The sequence below is a fragment of the Cygnus atratus genome, chromosome Z (assembly GCF_013377495.2).
Source record: "Cygnus atratus isolate AKBS03 ecotype Queensland, Australia chromosome Z, CAtr_DNAZoo_HiC_assembly, whole genome shotgun sequence".
Classification (NCBI taxonomy): Eukaryota; Metazoa; Chordata; class Aves; order Anseriformes; family Anatidae; genus Cygnus; species Cygnus atratus.
This window is the reverse complement of record NC_066396.1, coordinates 57,626,493-57,650,760: the sequence shown is the minus strand read 5'-3', so window position 1 is coordinate 57,650,760 and position 24,268 is coordinate 57,626,493. Positions and strand designations below refer to the sequence as shown.

Here is a 24,268-nt window from a genome sequence, read left to right as displayed (position 1 = left end):
TATTAAAAGATTTACCTTTAGAATGAAAAGAAATGAGACAGTCACATAAAGGCCAGTTTTCTACTGGCTCATTCAAAATAACATCCTCTTCAAATATTACAACAGTTATGTACTTAAACATGGAGAGGCGTTCAAGAATTTCTTTCATTGGTTTGGACTTAGATTTCTTAGCCATTGAACATATCCCAACTGCAATTTGTCTTTCTGGTGGCTGAAGAAGGGGGGAAAAACAATTATTTTAAATCTTCTCAGAATGTAATAGGTGTTTTAGCAGCATAATATCACAGTAGACATTTTCTGATAAAATTCATCTGTTAACTCTAATTCAGTTTTCAGTCAGGTAAATATCTAGCAGGCACCAAATCGCAGCATGCCACTGCACTTATGAAATATGTTTCATGAAATTAAACTATTTAACAGCACTATACTACTTTTTGTGAGTATTGTATCAGGAGCACATACACAGAAGAAAAATTAAATCATAAATGTCTGAAATCTTGCCTATAACTTTCTGTGAAATTAACCAGCAATTAATTTTTAAACTGCATAATTTTTCAACATCTAGTAATCACAAGGCTTCTCACCTTGTTACCTAATATTAGAAGTGAATTATGCTAAGAAAAACTAATTAAACAAAATATTACTCTAGATTTCTGAGTGAAACCGTCTATGCACAAAGTAAGTTTTCTTGTGTATAGTCTATATATTTTCTTTCATGTAATGAGCCTTTAAAAATTTTATTTCCCACTAAACAGTCAATCTGCTCCTCTGTTTAAAAAGAAACAAACAAAACTGAAAAATCGTTTATTTCAAGTTACCATTCTTTTAAAAGCTTGCCAATTACATTCCCTCACTGAAATATACTGATTGCACTGAACGGCCTGAGCTACTAATTTTTCAGTACTTCTTTGCATTTCCCAGTTACTTTTAGTCATGGTCAAGTGTTCTGCTAACATTTCCTTGCATTTAAATTTCCTAGGCACACTAGCAGACAGTGAAAATTTCACATAATTCCCTAAAGTGGAATGTTGCAGAGTAAGAAGTATAACAAAATATTACCAAAAAAAAAAAAGGTATGACATGGTAACTCATACACGATAACATTAGGAGTTTGTCAAAATAAATGGTAATACAATCCAGTACACTCTGCAAATATATTAAACTAAGCTATAAAGTAAGATTAATTTAGCATGCACTTTCTATACACCAAGGTAAAGAATAAGAATAAAAACATGTTGGATCTTAATGAAAACAACAGTAAGATGAAAAAGAAATGTGATTTTCAGTTTGAACAGGCTCTTCAAAGGTAACTCTACAGCAGTTGACAACATACACAAAATAAAAACTCTCCATCTATTTTTGCTATTAGTTATACAAATAAAAATAATAGAGGCTTAGTCTATCAAGTTCTGTCCCAGAACCAAATCATGCCTGCAAAGCTTGGCTGCCCTGGTACAGCACATCTACTTCCAAATCCAAGGTAGACCTACTTTTCAAGTGTGCTGCAATTCTAAACATAACCGATAGATCATTGTCTGAATATGAACAGGTGTTTCCCATTTCAGAACACCATTTCAATATTACACTTTTCTGATTCCACATCACTTCAAAATAAAATAATGTAGAGAACATACAGTATAGTACATACATGCCCCTACAGTACATACAGAATCATATTCTTCCTCCTCTTCTTCCCCATGGTCATAAAAGTGTTCATAATCCGTAGATCTGGCTGAATCCAATAATTCTTCTCCATCTTCTCCACCCACGAAGAATCTAGGAGGATCATTCTCTGTTGCGCTAACAGACATGATTACAAGATCTACAGAGAATTATGTAGAGACTGCAGCCACTTTGGCAGCTGAGGTACTGGGCATGTTTCCCAGTGAATTGGGAGCACAGAAGTCCCGTACTTGTTGATGCTGCTTTGAGCAGTGCTGCCACTGTGATGACGTCAGCCAGACACTGTTTAACTGGTATCACTTGCTCATTACTGGTTTGCGCTGTTGCTCCAAGAGACCCACAACAGGCTACTGCTTCCCTGAGATGACAGAACAATTTTTTAACCTACAAAAAAATATTTAAAAATCCAAATAAACATCAACGACAAGAAACAAAAAACAAAACCCACACTTGAGAAAGGCACATAAAAATAAATCCCTCATTTAGAAAATGCATTTGAACATCTATATACCTCTGAGAAAAGCATCAGAAATAAAACACTACAGAGTACACAGACTACACTTTTATATGTATGTTTAGAGCAAGGGTGATACTTTCAAGGTATTTTCAAACCACTGACTCACATTTTAAAATGAGACAATATAACTCAGGAGAGTAAAACTGTCAAACGCATTTTTCTACCTTAAGAATGGTAAAGTACAGACCATATGTTTTACATAACAGATGAAAGAACAGAAGTCTTCAATATTTCTGCTACTTAGCTCCCATTTCTGTCATCAGCTGATCTTCCCCAACGTTTTCTGATCAAATGTGCAATAGCAAGCAGATGAAAATGCTAATGAAAAATATGAAGCCACCATTAGAACTGTTCTTAAGCAGAAACCTATTCTTCCAAAAACAGAGTGACCCTTCACTTTGAAAGCAGAATGTATGCGGCAACTTGATGTTACGTGCTTATTTATTTGCAACAAAGCTTTGCTTTATTGTCACGTGGAAAAATTAATATTTACAGAGGTACATACTACCACTGCCTTCTATCAAAAGTACCTCAACACAGTAACGTACCAGTGAAATGAGCACACATTGTACCCTTTTAACCAGTCATGTGAAAATAAGATCTCGGCCAAGTAAGTTGGCTGCAGAAACAAAGACATAACACTCAGCCTTCTGTCATAATAATTAGTAATTGTTCTTGCTGTATGTTGTGCATGGCTTTATATCGTTAATTATAATCCATTGCAATTATTTAGAAAGTTAATAAGCAGTTAATTGTTTAGAAGATCATCTGATCAATTGCTTTAGGTTAAGTTGTCTATTAGTCAGGTCATTATGTAAGTGCCATTCAAAAACAATGCCTCAGCAGAACCGAATTTGATTTTAAATATCTGCCAAAATGACTGTTCTATGAACCAAGTGAAGCAATAGTAAATTTCCAACTGTGATCAGCCATTCAGCTTCCTCAGAAAGAGGGTGGTAAATGGAGCAAAAGTTACCTAGAAAGGATCTGTCATAAGTCAGAGAGCAATAGGTTAAGCATGGGTAAACAATACAGTTGCCTCTACCTCTGAGGCTGAGGTCTGAGCAACAGACACGTATGGATCCAGGAGTGACAACAGGCAATTAAAAAACCCTGTACCTTAAACATATTTCCTACTCATCTGTTCTCCTTCAATTTCATTAATAAAGTTACTTTCACTTATCATATAAAATTGCAGCCATTTGTCCTTCAAGCAACAAGAGCAAAATGAAACTTCAAACACCTAATTCACCTTGCTCCCAAGAAAGTTAGAAATTAGATTTTGCGAGAAATCAATTCTGTTTACAAAAGTGTGAAGAAAGCAAGTTTTCCAAGTCCTACTTCTAGCAAGCTTCAGAAAGGCAAAGGTTATTTTGCCAACACATACTGGCAACTAATACAAATTTATAAATGGCATTAAAGATTAAAAAAAAAAAAAAAGGTAGGCTGAAAAAAAGTTTAACAGTTCTCTTGGAACAGCTTCTTCTGCTCCTCTCTCCCCACCCAAAGTCTATAAACATAAAACGTATGTCTTAAGAACTTTTTAAAACTTAAGCTTTCCTTAAAAAGAAGGAAAAGCAAACCCTTGAAAGAGATAAAGAGAAGGCCATCTAAAAGATTTGTGTTTTTTTAAGCTTTCTTTCCCCTACATATTCCTACAGTGCACTCTGTGACAGCAGTAGAGGTTGTGGAGTTAAGCAATTGATGACTGGTTATTTCATTTGCCTTGGACTGGTATACGCTTCGTTGGGTTAGAAACTGGCTGGGTAGCCGGGCCCAAAGAGTTGTGGTGAATGGAGTCAAATTCAGTTGGAGGCCGGTTACTAGTGGAGACCCCCAAGGCTCAGTGCTGGGGCCAGTTCTCTGTAATATCTTTATTGATGATCTGGACGAGGGGATCAAGCACACCCTCAGTAAGTTTGCAGATGACACCAAGTTAGGTGCGTGTGTCGATCTGCTCAAGGGCAGGAAGGCTCTGCAGGAGGATCTGGATAGGCTGGACCAATGGGCTGAGGCCAACTGTATGAGGTTCAACAAGGCCAAGTGCTGGGTCCTGCATCTGGGGCGCAACAACCCCAAGCAGAGCTACAGGCTGGGAGATGAGTGGTTGGAAAGCTGCCTGGCTGAGAAGGACCTGGGAGTATTGGTTGATAGTCGGCTGAATATGAGCCAGCAGTGTGCTCAGGTGGCCAAGAAGGCCAACAGCATCCTGGCCTGTATAAGAAGCAGTGTGGCCAGCAGCACTAGGGAAGTGATTGTCCCCCTGTACTCGGCTCTGGTGAGGTCGCACCTTGAGTACTGTGTTCAGTTTTGGGCCCCTCGCTACAGGAAGGACATGGAGGTGCTCGAGAGAGTCCAGAGAAGGGCAACAAAGCTGGTGAGGGGTCTGGAGAACAAGTCTTACAAGGAGCAGCCGGGGGAGCTGGGCTTGTTCAGCCTGGAGAAGAGAAGGCTCAGGGGTGACCTTATCACACTCTACAGGTACCTTAAAGGAGGCTGTAGCGAGGTGGGGGTTGGTCTGTTCTCCCACATGCCTGGTGACAGGACGAGGGGGAATGGGCTAAAGCTGTGCCAGGGGAGGTTTAGGTTGGATATTAGGAAGAACTTCTTTACTGAAAGGGTTGTTAGGCATTGGAATGGGCTGCCCAGGGAAGTGGTTGAGTCACCATCCCTGGAGGTCTTTAAAAGACGTTTACATGTAGAGCTTAGTGATATGGTTTAGTGGAGGACTTGTAGTGTTAGGTCAGAGGTTGGACTGGGTGATTTTGGAGGTCTCTTCCAACCTAGATGATTCTGTGATTCATGAGAACTTCTAGCAGTAGTTGAGTCTCTAATTGGAAGTGATTACTTCTCAAAGCAAGTAGTTAAGAAACCATACAAATAAAGACTGAAAGGAAAGCACATCTTGTTCTACAAATCACAAAAAGATAAACTGACATGTTTAACTCCCTCACAAACCTATCTGAAACTTACTGTTTTTCTACCTTCCTAACTCAAAGAGTCTGGAGAGTGTTGGTGGTGGTGGTGGTAAGTAAATCCATTAAGTGGAAGTTTGCTTGTGAAAAACGGACTTTGGACCATCACCTACTCTGCTTGGAGTTAATACATCATTTCCTGTTAGGTTAATCACGCTGTTCACCCCTCTGAAGGCAGTCTGGTCTCTATTCCACCAGTGTCTTTTAACAAGTAGCTTGCAAAGCACAAGCCTATCTCAACACACTGTTAGAGCTATGTGTCATATGTGTCACTCATGGGTCAGTTTACAAGACTTCCAAGATACTAGTTTGAAGTAGAGAACTCTCTTCGTCATCACATAGTTTTCAACTGCAGACAAACTCCTCCAATTCTCGTGGAGGAATGTACACTCAGCATTATTGCTGGAAGACTGTTCAGAGTATCCACTTATAAACCTAGAGGAAAGGTGACACTCAACTGCGAATTTGAAGCACACATTCTTATATCAACTTTGGAATAGATATGCCTGTCTACTCCAGACCCATGTGATACGCAACTTGGTAAAATACATGAGGAACGTATATGACATCATGAAACCTGGCAGAGCTCCAGCTGCTGTTTTGGTGTTTTCTTCAGGATTAGAGAGACAATGCAGGCAGGCATTTTACGCATAGCCACTTGAATGCCATCTCAAAATACAAATCGCTTCTCAGCTGAACCAATACAGGATGAAAGATAGGACGCAATTCACTCTCTCCTATGGAGAGAAAGTAAGTGAAAGTACTGCAGATGAAGTGAAAGAAATCTTGTGATTGATTTCTTTCATAAACTAGCTGTGCAGGTAGATAAGTTACTTGATTGTCATTTCCTAGTATTGCTACTGGGTCCCAGGATTTCTAGACAATTTGTAAAAACAAGACCAAAGACACAGGATCAAGAAAAGATACTGACACACTTAAAAATCACTGCACGGAATCATTGAATTGCATATAAAGTGATATTCTAATTGCTGGTGGTTATCAGCTTATCTTCCACACAGCAGATGCTGCAAGCTACTGTCATTAGCATAAATTTGAGTCAGGATATAAATGAATATATTATTTATTTTCAGAATAAATGCTTTCAGAAATAGGAATTAAAGCTCCTTCCCTCCAAATACTTTGCTACAGTAAAAAGAGAGGAATCCACTTCTTTCTTGTGGCACGTGAAATAACAAGAGTCCAAGAAAAGAGACATGGAAAGAGAAATCTGAGCATAAGAGACTGTGACTACAGTAAATAACTTACGGAAGTCTCCTAAAACTTCTACGGTAACCTGAGGTCAAAAATGAAGTTATCACCACATGGTAACTAGATGATGGCTGGACTAAAACATGTTTCTCAAGTTGTATATCAATGAGAAACATCAAACTGCAGAGCATAGAGATGCAGAGCTCTCTCCTGAAACACGGTCACAACTCCCTCAGAAGGACTGTTAGAGAGATGCTTCAGCACTGTTGGGAGAAACTTCTACTGCTGTTTACTAAGGCGACCCCAATCTTGATGCCGCTGGCAGCAGGGATGATTCTTTTCAGCTACTATTTTTCTGTATTAGTAAGTGTCCTGGTTTTGGCCAGGACTGAGCTAATTTTCATCCTACTAGCTGGTATGGTGCTGTGTTTTGGATTTAGGATGAGAATAATGCTGATAACACACCAATGTTTTAGTTGCTGCTGAGTAGTGCCTGCACAGAGCCAGGCTGTTTCCTGCTTCTGGTGCTGCCCTGCCAGCGAGGAGGCTGGGGGTGCACCAGGAGATGGGAGGACACAGCCAGGACAGCAGGCCCAGACTGACCAGAGGGATGTCCCGTACCATAAGGCATTGTCCAGTAGCAGCAGTGTAAGGGCAGAGATGCTCTGTGCTAGATCCTCTCGTACCTGGTGCATGAGCATAGTCTCAGACAGTGAAGACTAGATAATTACGTGCATGCCCCAAACAGAGAAGATTACAATCTAAGCAAGACAGAATGCAAGGCTTCCTCTTGGAATACACACTGACACATTCCCAGAGACATAACAGCAAGAAAATTCAGGCAATGATCTCCTCCTGTGCCATGACCCTTCCAGGTAAAATTAATTAGACTGTGTTGCCTTTCAACCTCAGCTGTTACACAAGGGTTCTCTTTTACAATTTACAGATTGAAAATCTGTTATTTTTGAAAACCTCAATTAAACTGAGCGTTGTTTCTTAAAAGGACTTTCATCTAAATGTACAACCAGTTCATTCTGCCTCTGTTAAAGCTTCCTATTCACGACCACTGCATGATATATTGAGGGAAAACAAAAACAAACAAAAAAAACATACACAAAAACAAAAAACACCATACCAAAGAATAAGAAAACAGTAAATCTGTTTATTTTAAATTCTCACCTTAAAATAAATTCATCTTAGGTTTTACCTGGCAAGCTAGGTGGCATTAAAATAGTACACTGCAAAGGAGAAGTAACTCTAAGTTTTACTACTATTAGTATCACTTACTAATAAAAAGTATAAAAGAACTTTCAAATTAGACAAAGTGATACACAGCCAAATTTAACATTAACATATAAATAGGACTGAATTTGAATCACACATTTTGACAGCCACTAGGCACTCAAAATCTAGCATTCACTCCAGTGGCACGCTATATTATTTTTTCTGACAGAACAGTTCTCCACTTCCACAACTATATTCCAAAACAGGAATTCAAGAACAAAAAGTAATCTGTTAACACTTACTAAGGACATTTCCACAAAGAGTTTTCCTCTCCCCACTGCTACATGTTTCAACAGCTCAGGAATCCAGCCCTGGTAGTTCCATATTTACTTAGACCATAAAGATTAGCATTCCAGTAACTGTCAGCAACAAATCAGCTCAGCACAGCAGCACTGGTGAGAACAGGCATGCACAAGGGGCTCAAAGTTTTAACAGCTATGTTATGAATACTTACAAAAACATACTCAACTCCTGTAAAACTGAAGGCGAAGCATATCACCAGATTTTCTTTTGTGTAGTGACCACTACCAGAAGCACAAACTAACTCTACTGCGCTCTAAGGGAAGTAATGGAACAAAAATAAAGAAACATTTCTTATCTGTTATTTCACGGAAAAACAAAACCAAACAAAAAACAAAAACCACATCATACACTAAATAGTTATACAACATTTCTAAATCAGGAAACTCTCAAGAAGACTTCTTTTGGAAACATTATAACAAAACAACTACAAAAGACTTTGCAACATTTGTATTTTAGCATTCAGCTGTAAAAGTAGTGTAACTGTTGCTCATCTGTTACAGCATTCTGTACATGAAACACACAAACATACACAAAACAAGTCCTTCCCTTGGCCTGTCCCCCTACACTGCCCCTTTTAACCTTTCAGCTTACTGCTGTAGGCATATTCAAACCACTATGAACCCATTACCAGTTCCTTCCAATTCAAATTAAGCAGTGAAAACCTGAACTGTTTTAATAGCAATTTTTCAGGTTGTCTCAGAAAGATGTCAAAAGCTTTTTGACATCTTCCTGTTAGAGCTGCTGTAAGTAACATTTTCATTACCTGCACAAATAACAGCAAAAATGATTGTCTCACTACCACTAAAAGATATCTGTTTTATAACTCCAATTCTGCAACCCAATTTAAGGTGCAAACAAGCCACAAAAGAAGGTTGGTTCGTTGGGTTGTCGGTGGCATTGAAAGCACGTGGAGGGGGGGAGCAGAAGTGGAGACAGAAAGGATGAATTGGCAGAGTTTGAAATCTGGGAGCTAACAGCATACTCATGTATGAGACTGCCAAATGTAAGGACCGAGTGCTCCAAAATCATACAGAAAGAGGTGACACTATGAGAATTATACAACAGAGAAGCCGAGGAGTAGTCTGCATTTGTTGCTTTTAGTAAGCTGCTTGGCTGTACCCAAAAGCCTAGCACAACTCTCAGACTGACAGATGAAAAGCCATGGCCTATGCTAAAGACAACTGCGAACACGCCAAATTCCTTCTGTTTACAGGAATGCCACAAATATTTTGTACACTGTTCCAAAACCATTCTCATGCAGTACTTTACGTATTACTCACCCAGAAAAATTAACAGCTCCCTTTCCACAACTGAGACTGACCAACCTTTCAGTTTCACTTCACTGCTCTACTAAGACCTGAAGAAGCATTCTGAAGAACCAACAAGAGCCAGAAGTCTTCCTTGACAGTTATTTCCTCCAAACATTTTCCCTGGCCAGTTAATTATTGCAGTGTTACCTGCACTCCATCTTCAGCTGTTAAGTGCACAGGTGCTTTTACTCACGTTTTTTTTTCTGCTTGGTAACCACCAAGACATTTTTCTGATAAACTACTTGAAACCACTGAGACAGGAGGGAACAGAAACAGCGTTTGCACCGCTCCACTCAAATGCTCTGACCACTAGGCTGCGATAATCTAACTGCACGTTCTCCTTCCACCAACAGTTTTCTTTAAAGCTGTGGGTTTCTTCTTACAGGAGAGAGCTCCCTGCTCCAGGTTCCAAGCAGAAGGTACCTACTGTGCCAAAACTTACCAGTGTGATGTCTATGCTCCAGACCAACAGGAGTTCAAAAATACCCACCTTACTGGCATTTTCTACTGGAAACAACTGTGGCTGGTGCTACTTGCAGGGACGCTTACATTTCTTGAAATAACATAGTTAGACTAGACAACTAACTGCAGTTGCCCAAATCTGCCAGAGACATGGATGTTTTTACCCAAGAACTGTTCTACCTACACGCTTGTGCCTAAAGTGGGGTTTCAACCTGACCCTCTGTATCACCGCAGCATAACGCAGCCAACTAAAACTTTACAGCTGCACACAACCATATGAACCAGGATTCTGTTAAAAAGCCAGCTTATAGAGAGCAAAGACATGCCCTTTAGGTTGTCGATGAATGAGGTTTCTAGTCTTAAAACACAACGGCCATAGTTTTGTGACAGTAACTATCTGGCTGACTTACCTGTGTTTGATTTCCTTTCTAGTAATTCTGCAGTTAAGCAAAATATTTCTAGACGTTTAGAGTTAACAAAGTGAAATATCTTTTCAATGCAAATATCTTTCCCTCATCAAATTATTCACTCGCAGAACCACTTTTTTCCTAACATCTCACTGCTTAAAAGTACGACTTTTCAGCACGTGTATGGAGGTCTGCTGAAACTTACTCAGAGTTTTAAAATGAGGCACCCCAAATACTGCATTTATCACAGCCTTCAACCCTTTAGCAGTCAGAGAGTTGAAACGGGAAAGTCAGCTACTAAAATCATTCAGCACAAGAGTCAGAACTGCCTTAAAAGCATTCTGCTAAACATCACTATCATCCCTCAGACAGAAAAGGAGAACTTTTTAAAACAGGCAAACAAACCAATGTTTGGCATGCATTGCTAGCGCTGCTCCCGCACAGCCACAGAACAGATAACCTCCATATCATTAATTGTCGAGTTCATTTCCTAATCAAACCTTGCCAGGCACATCTCACGCAGACACCTATATTTGCAGCAACTCTGGATGTTCCGAGGAAGGCCGGCTTTTGTTAGAGATCCGATTCAAAGACGTGAAAACAGCTTCCCCGCGTTCTCGCGGACAGAAGAGCCTCTTTCTCTGACTTGCAGAGATGCGAAAGCCCAGTACCACAGCCCCGGCAGCCCCTGCGGGCCTGCTCCCTTCTAACCACAGCCGCCAGGAGCACGAAACTCCTTCGCCCAAAGCACCGGCCAGCCAGCACACGCGAACCGGCACCAAAAACCCCACGTTTCTCACGCGTGAAGCACAAACGCGCCCCGTCGCACCGGCCGGCTGCCCCTGCCAGGACCGGCTTCATGCCCGAGCGGCTTTGTTACTGCCCGAACCACAAGCTGTGGGGCTCGAGGGGGGCCGTTACGAGGGGGAGAGGGGTGGAGGGGGGGGCGGGGGGCGCTGTGAGGGCCCCCGAGGGCCCCCAACCGCCGCCAACCGCCCGCGGCCTCGCCTCACCTGCGCGTAGCGCCGCCGCCGCGCCCGGCGCCGCCCCCGCCGGCTCCCATGGAAGAGCCACCGCCTCGTGCTCGTGCTCGTGCTCGTACCCGCGCGCCCCCGCCCCGCCCCGCCCCCCGCGGCGGCCCGCCCCCACCCTGCCCGCCGCTGCCGCCGCACTTCCGGGGGCGCCACATAAGTCCCGCGAGGGAGGCGGTGGCTGCCGCGGTGAGGAGGGTGGAGGGGAGCGGCCGCGGTACCTCGGCTGCAGCAGGTGCGTGCAAGGCGGCGCCCCACGGCTGGCCGGAGCCGGAGCCGGAGCCGGAGCCGGGGCCGGGGCCGGGGCCGGGGGCGTGGCGCGCGGGGCGGGGAGGAGAGGGGAGGAAAAAAGATCGCGTCGGCGCCGCTCCGCGCATGCGCGGGCCTTGCCGCTCCGAGCTGCCTGCTCCCGGCGTGCCCCGCGTGGGCTGCTGAGAGCGGCGCGGTGCACGATGGGGGTTGTAGTCTGGAGGGGGGCGTGGCTGGGGCGCGGCGGGAGAGCGGCAGCGAGGGCCCCTTCCCTTCCCTTCCTAGCGTTAGCGAGTTACTCGCCGCGCGATGGCCGCGGGCGCTTACTGCCAGCCATGGCCGTGGGCGGGCGGCGCCATCTTGCGAGCCTCCCGTAGCGCCCAGGTGCTGCAAGGTGCCCCCGTGGGGGGCACCTGGCGCGGCCAGGAGTGCTGGCTGCTGGGATGGAAACCGCCTCGCAGTTACCGTGGTGTTTTTGAGGGAAACTGGATGTTAAAAAGAGAATTAGCCGAGTGTTAAGAGCTACCACTGCTTTGGCTAAGACACTGAAACAAAGAGGCTGGGTTATAGGAAACTTTCAATCTCTTTGACTAAATATTTTCCTTGACTGTAAAGCAGTGCTTTCTTTTCCTGCTTAAAAGGTGTTGAGAACTGATTCCTGATTGTATAATTACGTCATTTTTAGAGTGCTAGATAAGTTACAAATACTGGCAGAGGTACCATACAAATTACCTGTAGCAATGATTTATTCCAAAATAAAACTGGAAGATCACATAACTTGTCTTCAGATTTATTTTTTTTCCCAAGATAGAGCAAAACAAACTATAAAGACCGTAGTATTGGGGGAAAAATGAGTAGGGGCACAGGAAACCAAATATACAGGCAGGAAGCGCACTTAATGTCTTCCTTTTAGGCAGTGATCCAGCAGTCTGCTCCAGTACTTAAATTTGATAGTTTAGGATCCTGGTCAGTACACTAAATGCATGTGGATGCTACTTCATGTGTTCTTTCTTCACTGGTTTATGTGCACTCTACCCAGTTTTTATATCAGAAACTGACACAGCAGGAATGAAGGCAGCTTCTCTTCAGCTGAAGTATGAGCTGTGGTCCGGCTCAGATGTGTCTTATGGCTGTGCAACATTTTTATTTTTATTTTTTAGAGCCCACAGCCATGTGCTGCATAGAGAACATTCACTGTCTCAAACAAGATATGCATGATGAGCAAAAACTACTGAAAGAATACAGGCTGTTCTGGAATGTGTTTTCTTGCAAAGTGTGAAAATCTGTCAAACCAAAATGGTCCATTATCCCAATGTTTCAGTGAGGAATTATACCTTTTGACTTCCAGATGTGCTTGGGTAACTGCTGATTCACCTTCAGGAGAAGCCCTGAGCGAAGCTTAAGTGCATATCCCTTGTAAATAGAGTGCTGGTGAAGAATAGTTAAAATAATCTTTTCTTATCAGATATGCTAGTTAATCAACTGCTTTAAAACAACAAAAATAATACTTTTATCATGGTAGCCTCACCTTCCTTCCTGCTCTTATCCAATTTACCAATTCTGTCAGCTGTTTTGGCTTGTACTATCAGCTCTACATTTCCAAGAAACTGCTCTGCCAGCCAAGATTACTAGAAACAGTGCCATGTTCTGGCTTCAGTCCTTCCTATTCTGAAACATCCTCTTTCCTGGTAGAGAGGGTTGTACTGCTAAGCGTTTTATCTGTACAAGTTCTCTCAATTAGGAGAATTTTGCTTTAAAATTATAATGTTGAATGACAAGAGACCTGGCTGTTTGTGAAAGCCAGGTCTTGCTTATGTAAAACGAAGTATTCAGTGGGGCAAAGGTCTTGTCATTGCTTGAATGTGAAGTTCCTGGCATTCATTTGATGTTGATAACACAGCCCAGCTATATACGAGGAATATGATATTCTATAAATAATATACAGCATTTCACTTTCTGGGAGAAACAGTGTGACTAAAAGCAGACATAATCACGGTAGAGCCTTTTACCTCTTTCCAACTTCCAGTATAGTAAAGGCAGGTGAGAATCTTGAAATTGGAAAATAAATATCCTGACTTACACATTAAGCTTTCAAATAGCATCACCGCATGATGAAATTGCATGGATGCTGGAGTGACTGGATATTGTCATTTTCCCCACAATCATGTGCCCATCAGGGCAGACAGGCTGATTATTGCTTTTAGCAGGCTATGCATTGCCACACTGTGTAGTCTTGGGACGCTGCAAAGATAAGGAAGTAATTTGGCGAATGCTCTGGATAACGAGCATTCATTAAAAAATTGTGACATGGCAGACTCCAAGTCTGATCCTGCTCTTGTAGGAGGCAATTAGAGCAGGATCAAAGAGCTGCTCCATCTGCTTGTTTATTAATGGAGGAGCAGATCTTAAAAAACAAAAAAAAAACCACTGAAATCACATAGTGTCTGCATGAGTATGTCTGTCTGTCATTAACTGATAATTATTTTGAGGCTACTCATGGTAGACCTAAACTTTTCCTGCACCAACAACGCATTTTACTAATGATATTTTAGTTTTTTAATGTGATCAGTCAGCCCATGTGAGGGAATTAACTGCCTACTTATGTGCAGAATCACGTTTGGGACATCAGAATCCAGTTGTCAGACACATTAATGACGAAAATAAATTTGTGTCAGTCTCTGTCTGGGGAGTTGGTTTCTCCTATTTGTCTGTTTTCTCATCAGGGTGGCTGTTTGGACACATTTAATTCCTAGCACACCTGTATGGGGAAGCTATCCAAATGTTTAAGAATAAGAAGAGCTATTTCTTTCTGTTCTCATTTCTTTCCCCACTCTGCAATAAATACAGTGGAAGACTCCATTGGTTCAGAAGTTTTAAAATATATGTTGACAAAACTAACTTTGTATACAACAAAGTAGCGTGTTGAGTAGTGTTCCTTATCCTTATCGCTCATGTCGATGACGGTGTGGGTTATCAAAAGCAGTGCAGTGGGTGGTGTGATAGGCTCTCTGGCACAAAGCTTGAAAGATATGAAGCAATTCATGGGATTAAAATACAGCTGCCCTAAGCTTTCTGGAGAGACAGCTCAGTTGGATAAGTCAACGTGCTACATTATCAGGATACCTCTGTTTGAACTACAGTAATCCAGTAAATTAAACTAGTCTAAACTAAACTAGGAGAAACTTGAAGATATGTTACTGTGGCAGTTGCTCCATCTGACAAATACTGTGCATTTTGTGCAGGTTAGCGATGGTACGCAGTGGAAAAAACGGTGGCCTCCACCTTAAGCAGATTGCATACTACAAAAGAACGGGGGAATATCATCCCACCACGTTATCAAGTGAAAGAAGTGGAATCAGGAGAGCAGCCAAAAAATTTGTTTTCAAAGGTAAACATATTATTTCAAACTAATCTGAAATGTTAATTTTTTAGGTGAAGATTTACCCATACAAAAATTGAAAGTGCTATCTTGCTTTGCAGCATGCTGTGATGTTAATATACATCCTTCATGAAAAACACAGCCTGCCTATCCCACGTTAATATATAACAGAATGTTTGCAGAAACACAACCTGCTTTACTCCTTACTGGAAGGGTTTTATGTATCTGTCTGAAAGCCAAGCCTTGTTTTAGATACCGGATTTGTATCCATTCCAACCCGTGATTCATAGAACTGCAGGAGGACAAGCCCTGGTCTGCAGCTATTGACAGGGAACGTTTGGCCCTGGGCTGGAGCACCCTGGATGTGGGCAGCAATGCAAGCATGGGTTTGCTGTCTGTCATCTTAGAGTGACTCCCCACCCACCCTAGCTTTGTTATATCCCCATGAAGAAAGCTTCAGGTATTGAGCCTTTGTGGTTTGCTGTGTGCTCGATCCCATCAAACCTGCCCAGCCTTTGCAGAGAAAAAGCAGGGAGGAGTTAAAGCTGCGGATCACAATGTATGGTTACTTGGCAGGCAGTCAATATGCCTCATAACACATCCTGCTCTTCCTTCTCACTCCCAGCACTAGGTTTAGTTTCTGCTGGGCTTCCTGTGAGAACATAGTTTGCATTCTGACTTGCCCTTGTAACACCTCATGCCCAGATTAATAAATATTGGTGAACCCTTGGCTCTTGGGAGAAAATAGTTAAAAAGAAAATTCAAACAAACACACACACACACACACACACACACACACACAAAAACAAACAAAGAAACCAACCACCAAAAAAACACCAAACCTACTATCACACAAAGGTAAAATGAAGATGGCTTACTAAATTCTATACTGGGTCATGCCCAATAGTTTACTAAACTAAACAACTGCAGAAGGCAAAGCACTCGTGTATAACTTGCTGGTATTTTTCTTTCAGAAAATAAATTGTTCTATGTCGGAAAAGACAGAAAACAAATGCGCCTGGTAATTGTTTCAGATGAAGAGAAGAAAAAGGTTCTTGCGAAATGCCATGAAAATGCTGCAGGCACTCATCACGGTATATCAAGGACACTGACTTTAGTGGAATCTAATTACTACTGGACCTCTGTAACAAATGATGTCAAACAGTGGGTATGGTTTCATAGCTACAGGATATTTTTTAATGTAGTCTTTGTTGCAAACACTTTGTAATCATATGACTTCGATACGGTAATCACCCATACTGCTTCACGATGAGGAAACATAAGCTTACAATCAAACTTTAAATGGACTTTATGCCAAAGCACAGTGCTTTCTTGTTATTTTTCTTTTTTTTTCTTTTATTCTCAACCTTGTAGCTTGCAATATATTAGCCAGTGGTGGGGAGCCATACTGCATTTCAGTATGCGGGGCACATGGGGTCTTTGGGAGGGATTTCTTTGGCAAGCTGTCTTGCCTTTGTTCATTAGGATACAGTGTACCATCTCCACAGTGTACTGCTGGCCAGAGTGGCTGCTGGCAGATGAAAAATGGCCTCTGCCTCGAACTAGGTGTGTTCGGGAAGCAGGTAAACAAATTGATGCTTAGGACTGTTCCTTTTCCTCCTTCATCCAAATATACGTTGACATAATCCATAGGCAGAACTTGATCCTTGAGCAAACCAGATGTAAACATGTTCCTTGTGGCAAAATTATTGCTGCCATCAGCTTGCTCTATCACCTGAGTATTTAGAGTCCATGTGCAACTGTAACATGAACTGAAAATGAGTCTTTGCTTTCACTTCAGACTTAGAAAAGGGGTTCTGTCCTGTAGCTAAAGCTGACCCATGTTATGTGTGGCAGATGGTGCTTACTGCCAAAGTTTGACAGCCACAGCATACGCAATAGAACCAAAAGGGAAATGATTGGGATTTTTTGCTTTCAATCCAGATGTTTCATACTTCCTTTAGTATTTACGGATGATAATTTTAAAGTTTATACTATGGACTTGAAAGAGCACAGTGCTTTCAGGATGAGCAGAGTTCATCCTGAACTGCTGTGCATTTCCTTCTCCTGGCCTTCACTATTGTTTGGTTTTGTTTTGTTTTTATCCTGGGGCTGAAAAACCTAATGATAAAAAATCATAGGAAAAGATAAAATGAGTTCATCTGACATTGCCTGGGTCTGACCTGACTTAGAGAGGAATAATGGAGATTTATGATATTTTTTTGTTGTAAACCTTCAACATCACTTTTTATTGATAGCATCTCCCCTGGTTTCTGCACTAGGTATATGCATGCCAGCATTGCCAAGTGGCAAAGAATACGACCACCACCACACCCAAACCGCACCCTATCAAAGCAGAGGACCCCTGGACAGCAGTCACTGTAGCCCTAGTGGGACCTTTTAATGTTACCAGCAGAAGCCACAAGTATATCATAATCATGATAGATTTGTTCACAAAATGGGCTGTTATTTTGCCTCTGCATGACACTTCAGCAGCTGAAATTGCTAAGGCAATCATCAGTGTATTTTTCTTATATGGACCACCTCAAAAAATGCCTATTGATCAAGGGAAGGAGCTTGCTCATCAGGTATGTCTTTACATAGCTTTTGTTTGTTTATTTTTGAGAAAAATACACTTTTTCCCCATATTAAACTTGCATTTTAGACCAGTCTTGTGGGGAAAAAAAAACAACCATAAATCTGATACCCAAATGTTTATTTTCTTTAATCAAAAAAAAGTAGGTTCAGAAATTGACAAGCTGATTATTTGCAATAGTAATATTATGCAGCATTTCCCAGGGATGTTTTCTTTTGGTAAAGAGCAAAAAATACATAATGTGTATCTTGTCACTTAACTGAAGCGGCTCAAGCTTTCACATACCAACATGTTGCTGTATTTCATCTGTCAAGTATTTCATATTGCTCAGTATAGCAGATAGGCCAATGTCAAAAATATCCTTAGATACAGTGATAATGAAGAACTTCTCACTCTTTGATCCCTTCAGAGATCATGAAATCATGAGGCTATGATATGGAGAAAATGACAAATTGAGTTAGTGGCAGGAGTGCTTTTAGAAACCACCTATTACTGGCTCCAGAGCCTTACTGATTCTTTTAGCTCTCATTACTGAGTCTGGACAGTTATGTGGGAATATGTATAGAAGAGTTTTGCTCGGTCACCATTTTACCAACAAAATAGGTAGAAACATTCAATGACTGTCTTCTTTTTCTTTTTAAGATAAACAAAGAACTATTTGCACTGTTTGGAATGAAACAAATAGTATTGTCTTATCCTCAGACTGATGAAGTAAATGAAAGAACATGCAAGACAATCAAAGCTTTCCTTAACAAATACTGCACAGACCATCCAAATGATTGGGATGAACATTTGTCTGCTATTGCCTATGCTTTCAATTTGACTAATTTGGTAAGTCAAAGTTCTTCCTTTTTCAACTGAAGTCCTTCAAAATACCTGCAAAACAGCATGTTAAATTTGCTTGCTTTTTGCTCCCCACTTAAACAGGAGCCAGATCAAACCACTCCCTATTTCCAAATGTTTAATCGTAACCCGTATGTTGTTGAACCAATGAATGTATGTATGGAAGAAGATAATATGTTTGCCAAAATATTTGAAGCAACCAAAAGAGCCAGTCAAGCACTGGAAGAAGAGAAAACCTCAGATTGTCAGGTAAATGGTATAATTTCAAATTTTAATAGGAAGGAGACAGAAGAGAGAGAAGATGGAAAGATTTGAAGTATAACCTTTAGCAATACATCTTTTTTTTTTTTTTTCTTCCCTTCGGCCTGGGATCCCTAGATTCCAGTGTACATATGCTTGTATGCATGTGGAGGGAGTAAACTTAAGAGAGGAGACCTATTTCCAGGGGATTCATGTTTGACTTAGAGGGCTGCGTATGCATGGAAGCTGAAAAACACTGCCTATAGACTATTGACTTAGAACATGAAGATAAAATCCCCTTTTACAGAACTCCCCAGCTTTACGCATTATGAATTACATCTAAAGATGTCTAATATTTTTGCTTCTGCATTATTAATCAATGTTATGAAAATACATGATTACTTCTGGAAAACGTACTTCATATCTATATCTTTTGCAGGTGGAGAAAACGTCTTCAGATGAACAGAAAAACAGAAACAAAATCACTGTCAAAAAGAAGCCAAAGCAATTAAATACCCTTCAACTTAAAGTTGGTCATGAAGTCCTCAGACAAAGAAAAAACTGGTGGAAAGATGGTCGTTTCCAGTCAGAGTGGGTCGGTCCTTGTATTATAGATTATATCACAGATAATGGTTCTGCAATATTAAGAGATGCTACAGGATCCAGGTTGAAAAGACCCATCAAGATGTCTCACCTCAAGCCATACATAAGAGGGTCCAATGAAAAAGGTATATACACGTGTATTTTGTGTGTGTGTGTATATATATATGTACGTATGTATTTTTAAGTTTTCCTGTCATGTCTTGGTGTTAGGTGAGTTTATCACAGCGAGCAGGTATCATTCACTCACTAGTGTGAACTAAACCGCTGGATAGCAATGTAATCAGTTTTCATTAATGAGAGCAGTGAGTGTGAGTGGCTTCAAACCTATGCAGAGCATGGAACAGAGCTAATGAATCATGTTTAAAGTCGGTTTAAAAATAGTTTCTGTTAAAGTTGCTTTTAATATGTGGTTTGGCCCTGTTCATGCTGGCTGGCCAAAACATGTGAGAAGTATAATTCAGCTGAACTGTATTCAAAAAGCATTTTTTAACTCCTGTGTTCCTGTTTTGATACAGACAGGATTCACATTCATTTTCCTCATGAAATGGGAATGTATTTTTTTGCCTTATCTGACTAGTATATATGGTACCTGTTTAGAGTTTATTTTTGAACAACAAAAAGGCCTATTTGCTAAAACCTTAAAAAACAAAGACTACCTCAGAGAGCTGATTTTTGAAGAGTTTGTTTTAAATTTCAGTACTGAAGAGGTAAACAGGTTTCTTGTACCAGAGCAATAAAATGTCATGCTCAAAAGGAGAATTTGCAGAAATTCCCAAACGCTTGGGAAATCAACTGACAATGTTTCTCTTATACATTCAGAGTACTCTTTTGCAATGGTGCTGCCTTAATCAAACAACAGCAGCTGTTTCTTTTCCGCTGATGCTATCTTTGGGTCACTTCAGGCATTTGGAATAAAAGGAGTACTCAGTGTTTGGAAGACTTTTGTCTCAGAACTGCTTTGTTGTTCAGGGTTCTTGAAAAGAAATTCCTACCCTCTTGGCATGTGTGGTTAAGTCCTAGTTCTTCAAAGTGCATAAACTGTATTGAGACAGCCGTCTCTTCCATCACCTCCTAAAACTGAGGAGCATGCAAGTCTGAAACTAATTCTGGAATTTCACATGGGAAGCTGGTATTGAGGTCACTTGTCAGCCTCCACTGCAGCTTGAGTAAACAAAAACAGCAGTATCACATCGCTTCTCCTGGACGCTGCTCTTGCTTAGACCATCACTCTGTGGCTTCCAGCTCTTTGCTGAATTACTGAGCTGTAAGGAGGAAGTCACACGTGTCCTGCAGGCAGGTCCTCTCCGGTTGCTGCAATGACTTTGGTAAATTGTAGCACTGTTTGCAAAGTTAGGTGCAGTTGTCTTTCTAGGATCAGTGTATAACACCATTACCAATAAATACTGCAGAAGCAGAAAGTAAATGGAGAGTTTCTTCCCTTTCACAGGAAGTGACTGAAGATTAGTTGTTTGACACAGGCAAAAAAAAAAATTAAAGGATTGTGAATATTTATAAATTGTAAAATTATAGTTTTATATTCATACATATTTACATTGTGGAGAAACGTAAACTGGACTGTGCTAAGTAATTGACAGGCCTTATCAAATGGCCTAACAGAAGTCAGGAAAGGGAGTATTATTTCATTACAATAAGGGTAGTGAAACCTGGCAGTGAATGACAGCTTTTTCATCCGTAAAGAAACACGCCTATCTTTGTAACAAAGGACCTCTCTTTATTAGCAGGTGTGGACTGTTTTGTCTGCAACTTATTTACTATTCCTCCTGCCCTCCAGTAACAGTCTGTTGGCTCTTCCTTTGCATAACCTTGAATGGGAGCAAATCATTTGCAGTGTTCTCTGTGAAATAAATGTGGAAAAAGTGCATCTTAGGTGAGGTATCTGTGGCCTGTAGGTGCTGTTAAGTATTTTGCTTACACTTCAGATTTTGGAGCAGGGTATCTTCTCTGTATAGCACTAGAAGTGTGGATTTAGTCTTTTTCAGCAGTAAAGACAAGCCTTGGAAATGGAGTGTTTATTTTTTACATTATTTGAAAATCTTTTGCAGGTAAGAAAGGGCAAGTAGAAGCAAGGTATTTTTCAAACTTTTTGTAACAGTCTTGACCTAAAGATAAATCTTGAGTTGGTGCGTTGATATGTGCTCGTGGTATAGGCATTACAGATTAAAAGTCTGTGTGGACCTGGGTTGTTGCTTACTACCCGGATGTTTGTATAGCCTGGCAGAGGTTGCAGGACACCTTGTACATGTGTACATCTGTGTGTCTGAAGCAATATTTTTTTTCTTGTTTGAATGTGGTTTACTTTAAATATTAATCTCAAGAGAATCCCAGTGGTTCCAGTGCTCAAACGATTCAAAAGTGCAAATAGGAAGATTGAGGACACATCTGTCAAGAAACATAACTTGCAAAAGAAATTGTAGCCCCTAAAATACTTGATTTGACATGAGGGTCCTCATCTGAGCAAGAAGGTTGGCCCTAAGTCATCTTCCAAAACAAAAGTATAAACCCCGTGAGGACACTTACACATTTAATTTGGCTGGTCAGACTATTTTTATTTTATTTGAACTCACTTGGAAAAATCAAACATGGCAAGCATATGTTAGATAGAAGAAAAGTTCAATAGTACCATACAGTAGCAATCAACATTATGGTCTTTAAATTCTATAAAAGTATTTTATTTCTTTTTTATTTCTTAAAGCCTATTGTTTTGAATTGTGATTTTTCCCAGCAATAGTTAGGAGATGACACATTACTTTGTGAGTTGGTGTACAACACGGAAGAATCTGCATGCCTGTTCATGTAACGTATTATTAGTTCAGTAGCTGACTATGACAGGCCTCAAGCTAGTCCACTGACATAGGAAAAAAAAAAAAGACAACCCTTCTTTCTTAACGTGAAGTACTGCAAGCATTATTTTATGGATATATGAGATGCAACCAAATATTTGGTGCTTAGTGAAATTAGGAAATCCATATAATCAGATTCCTGCCATTCAAACTTTCTTGTCGTCTTACAAAAATAGTTTTGAAAAGTAAGTCGGCAACTCACTATCATTTAATTATGGCTTTCAGCAAACTAGGAGCATCTACTTTAATGTGTACTTTTATTTTGTAGACAACCACTACTTCTTACAAGGTGCAGTAGTTGTTGACCATGATTATATTGGCGTATCTGAAAGACCATATAATCCAAGCCAGCAAGACCCTATTGCTGAAGAGGAAATAAATGCCTATGCGAGAGGAGTCATGTCTGCTGCGCAAATGCCACCTTCAGCCTGCAAAGACCAAGATTCAACAGATGGTAAACATCAGTCTGAGGCGACAGAAGATCATTGCATTGAACCAAACAATGCAAAGCCAGAGCAATGGCCTTCACCTTGCTGGACACTTCAGACCAAGATAGAAGACACTTAAGCAAGCGGTCTCCTGTCATATTTCATTGGCAGTTTGGAGCACCTGTGGCAGACTGAACAGTTCCAAATTCCTCAGCCAAATCCACTTTACTCTATGAGTTTAAGAATACTGCAGGTATTCAGTGGTTAATTTACATGGGCATTAAGAAGCAATCGCTCTGTTAACAAAATATGGGCACAACCTAGTAAAAGCACATGTTCTACTACTGTCTGAATTTAAGAACACTGCAAGTGACCAGTGGTTAATTTATGTGGGCATTGAGAAGTAATCACTTGATTACCAGAAGTACTGTCACAACCTAGTAAAAGCGTAAGTTTTCATCATGAATTTGCATTCCAATTTTTGCTGGTAAAATGGCAATATGGCCCAACCCTACTGTTACCCTCTCAGGACACAGCACATCATTTCACAGTAACAATGTTTTCATTAATCCTTACATGACTCATTGCTAACATGCAGACGTATTGTGGGATAAATACAACCTAAGCGACTTAACATAAATTTTTTCTCCACTGTACAAATGTAAATAAGCTTATGTTGTCCTCTTCCTGTTACAGAACTTTTTCTCATTCTTCCTGAGAAGCTGCAGTTTTTAATTTTTAGTCTAACCCACCACTCTAAGATCTCACAAAACAGTAAAGCTGCCAAAATCAAATACAGTGAGTATTTTGCATATGAAACAGTGAGGCCTTTAGCTGCTCTTGCTCATCAAAGCTCTGCTAAGGAGAGCAATTTCAGTTCCTTACACGTGGCAGAATCTTAACAGTAGTCAGCATTCATTTGTGCTTTCCTCACAAACATCTGGTTTCCCTGACTTCTTTCCAGATCTAGCATAGGTTTGGAGATTTCCACTGATAGTTCTCTAGGAAAGGTGAGGACCAGTGTTGCTTATTCTCTGAATTCCTTGAGAAAGTTGTTACAGGCTAGGACTTCCTGCAAAGAAGACTCTCTATTTCATGATAAGATGAAAATATATCTACTGCTCAAGTTACGTGAACAGAAACTTTCACATGGAAAACTGATGAATGTAAGCTGGTTCTATTTATAGGGGAGTGACAGGAAGAGGAAGAATGCTAGTGTAGAGAGCTGAATTTAGAAATACAGCAACTTCTGTCAGATGCTGAGGAGGACTTGCTTATCTTGCTCTTTGAATAGCCGCATTCTGTCATCTTTGCTGCTGGATGTCATGTGACATAATACAGGTGGCTTTTAGTTAGCTTAAATAGCTGGTTGTATTGCTATTGTCTTTTGACAAAACCTAGAAGAAGAAAGTATTATTTATTAATGGTTTTTCAGCTAATCTTAGGTAAAAAGACTTTGTCCCCAAGGCTAATTAGATATCTAGCTCATGCAGAAATTCACACCTATTGTGCAGTATGCCTACAGTGTCATGGGCCTGAGCTGTGTAAAAGAACAGCTCAGCACAATGGTGGTATTCCAGCATCTGATCTTAAAACCCCTCTGAAAGTGCTTAATTCTCAGTACTTTTTCCCCCACTGAGTCTGAGAAGGCAGTTGCGGAGAGGCAGCTGGGGACGTGGGTTGTGCAGAACGGCGTGCAGCACGCAGGATTTGCGGTGGGTGTGGACAGCAGCACAACCTTGTATTTATCTATTAACTGCTGCTACCTGCGGGCTGTACCGCCCTCTGGGGACTGCTGTTCTTCGGATCTCTGCTCTAGTGCAGTCAAGGTAGTAAAGTAAGTGGTCTTGGGGAAATATGCTTATTGTCTTAAAAAAAAAAAAAAAAA

General features: G+C 40.8%; 2 protein-coding genes across 20 annotated transcripts in view; one reads left to right on the top strand and one right to left on the bottom strand.

The window, feature by feature from the left end:
* Positions 1-11,499, bottom strand: part of PPIP5K2 (diphosphoinositol pentakisphosphate kinase 2) — a 52,289-nt gene extending 40,790 nt beyond the window's left edge. For 7 of the 17 annotated variants that reach the window (XM_035570020.1, XM_035570029.2, XM_035570036.2 and 4 more), the window contains exons 1-3: positions 11,164-11,284; positions 1,668-2,067; positions 16-211 (exon numbers count right to left, since the gene is read on the bottom strand). In XM_035570020.1, coding sequence (XP_035425913.1) covers positions 16-211; positions 1,668-1,811 — 340 coding nt within the window. In that variant the 5' untranslated portion in view covers positions 1,812-2,067; positions 11,164-11,284. Of the gene's footprint in view, positions 1-15; positions 212-1,648; positions 2,068-8,122; positions 8,225-10,555; positions 11,285-11,402 lie in introns of those variants that run through there. The other 10 variants (XM_035570023.2, XM_035570039.2, XM_035570045.2 and 7 more) reach the window with 7 other exon arrangements.
* Positions 11,313-24,251, top strand: GIN1 (gypsy retrotransposon integrase 1). Of its 3 annotated transcripts, none has more exons than XM_035570051.2 (8): positions 11,313-11,416; positions 14,673-14,818; positions 15,784-15,977; positions 17,092-17,397; positions 18,108-18,236; positions 18,333-18,497; positions 18,928-19,216; positions 22,221-24,251. In XM_035570051.2, the coding sequence occupies exons 2-8, from the start codon at positions 14,680-14,682 to the stop codon at positions 22,517-22,519; spliced, it is 1,521 nt and encodes a 506-aa protein (XP_035425944.1). In that variant the 5' UTR covers positions 11,313-11,416; positions 14,673-14,679; the 3' UTR covers positions 22,520-24,251. The 3 variants fall into 3 exon arrangements, with proteins under 3 accessions (XP_035425944.1, XP_035425943.1, XP_035425945.1); XM_035570050.2 differs by having other exon boundaries at positions 18,048-18,236; XM_035570052.2 differs by lacking the exon at positions 11,313-11,416 and having other exon boundaries at positions 14,796-14,818; positions 15,784-15,903; positions 18,048-18,236; positions 22,221-24,195.
* Positions 24,252-24,268: the final 17 nt, after the last annotated feature.

Coding starts and splice junctions, on each gene's coding strand:
- GIN1 (XM_035570050.2), top strand. CDS start 14,680: ATGGTACGCAGTGGAAAAAACGGTGGCCTCCACCTTAAGCAGATTGCA. Junction 17,398..18,047: donor GGAAGGAGCTTGCTCATCAG/GTATGTCTTTAC, acceptor TTTCTTTTTAAG/ATAAACAAAGAACTATTTGC. Junction 18,498..18,927: donor AGAAAACCTCAGATTGTCAG/GTAAATGGTATA, acceptor TATCTTTTGCAG/GTGGAGAAAACGTCTTCAGA.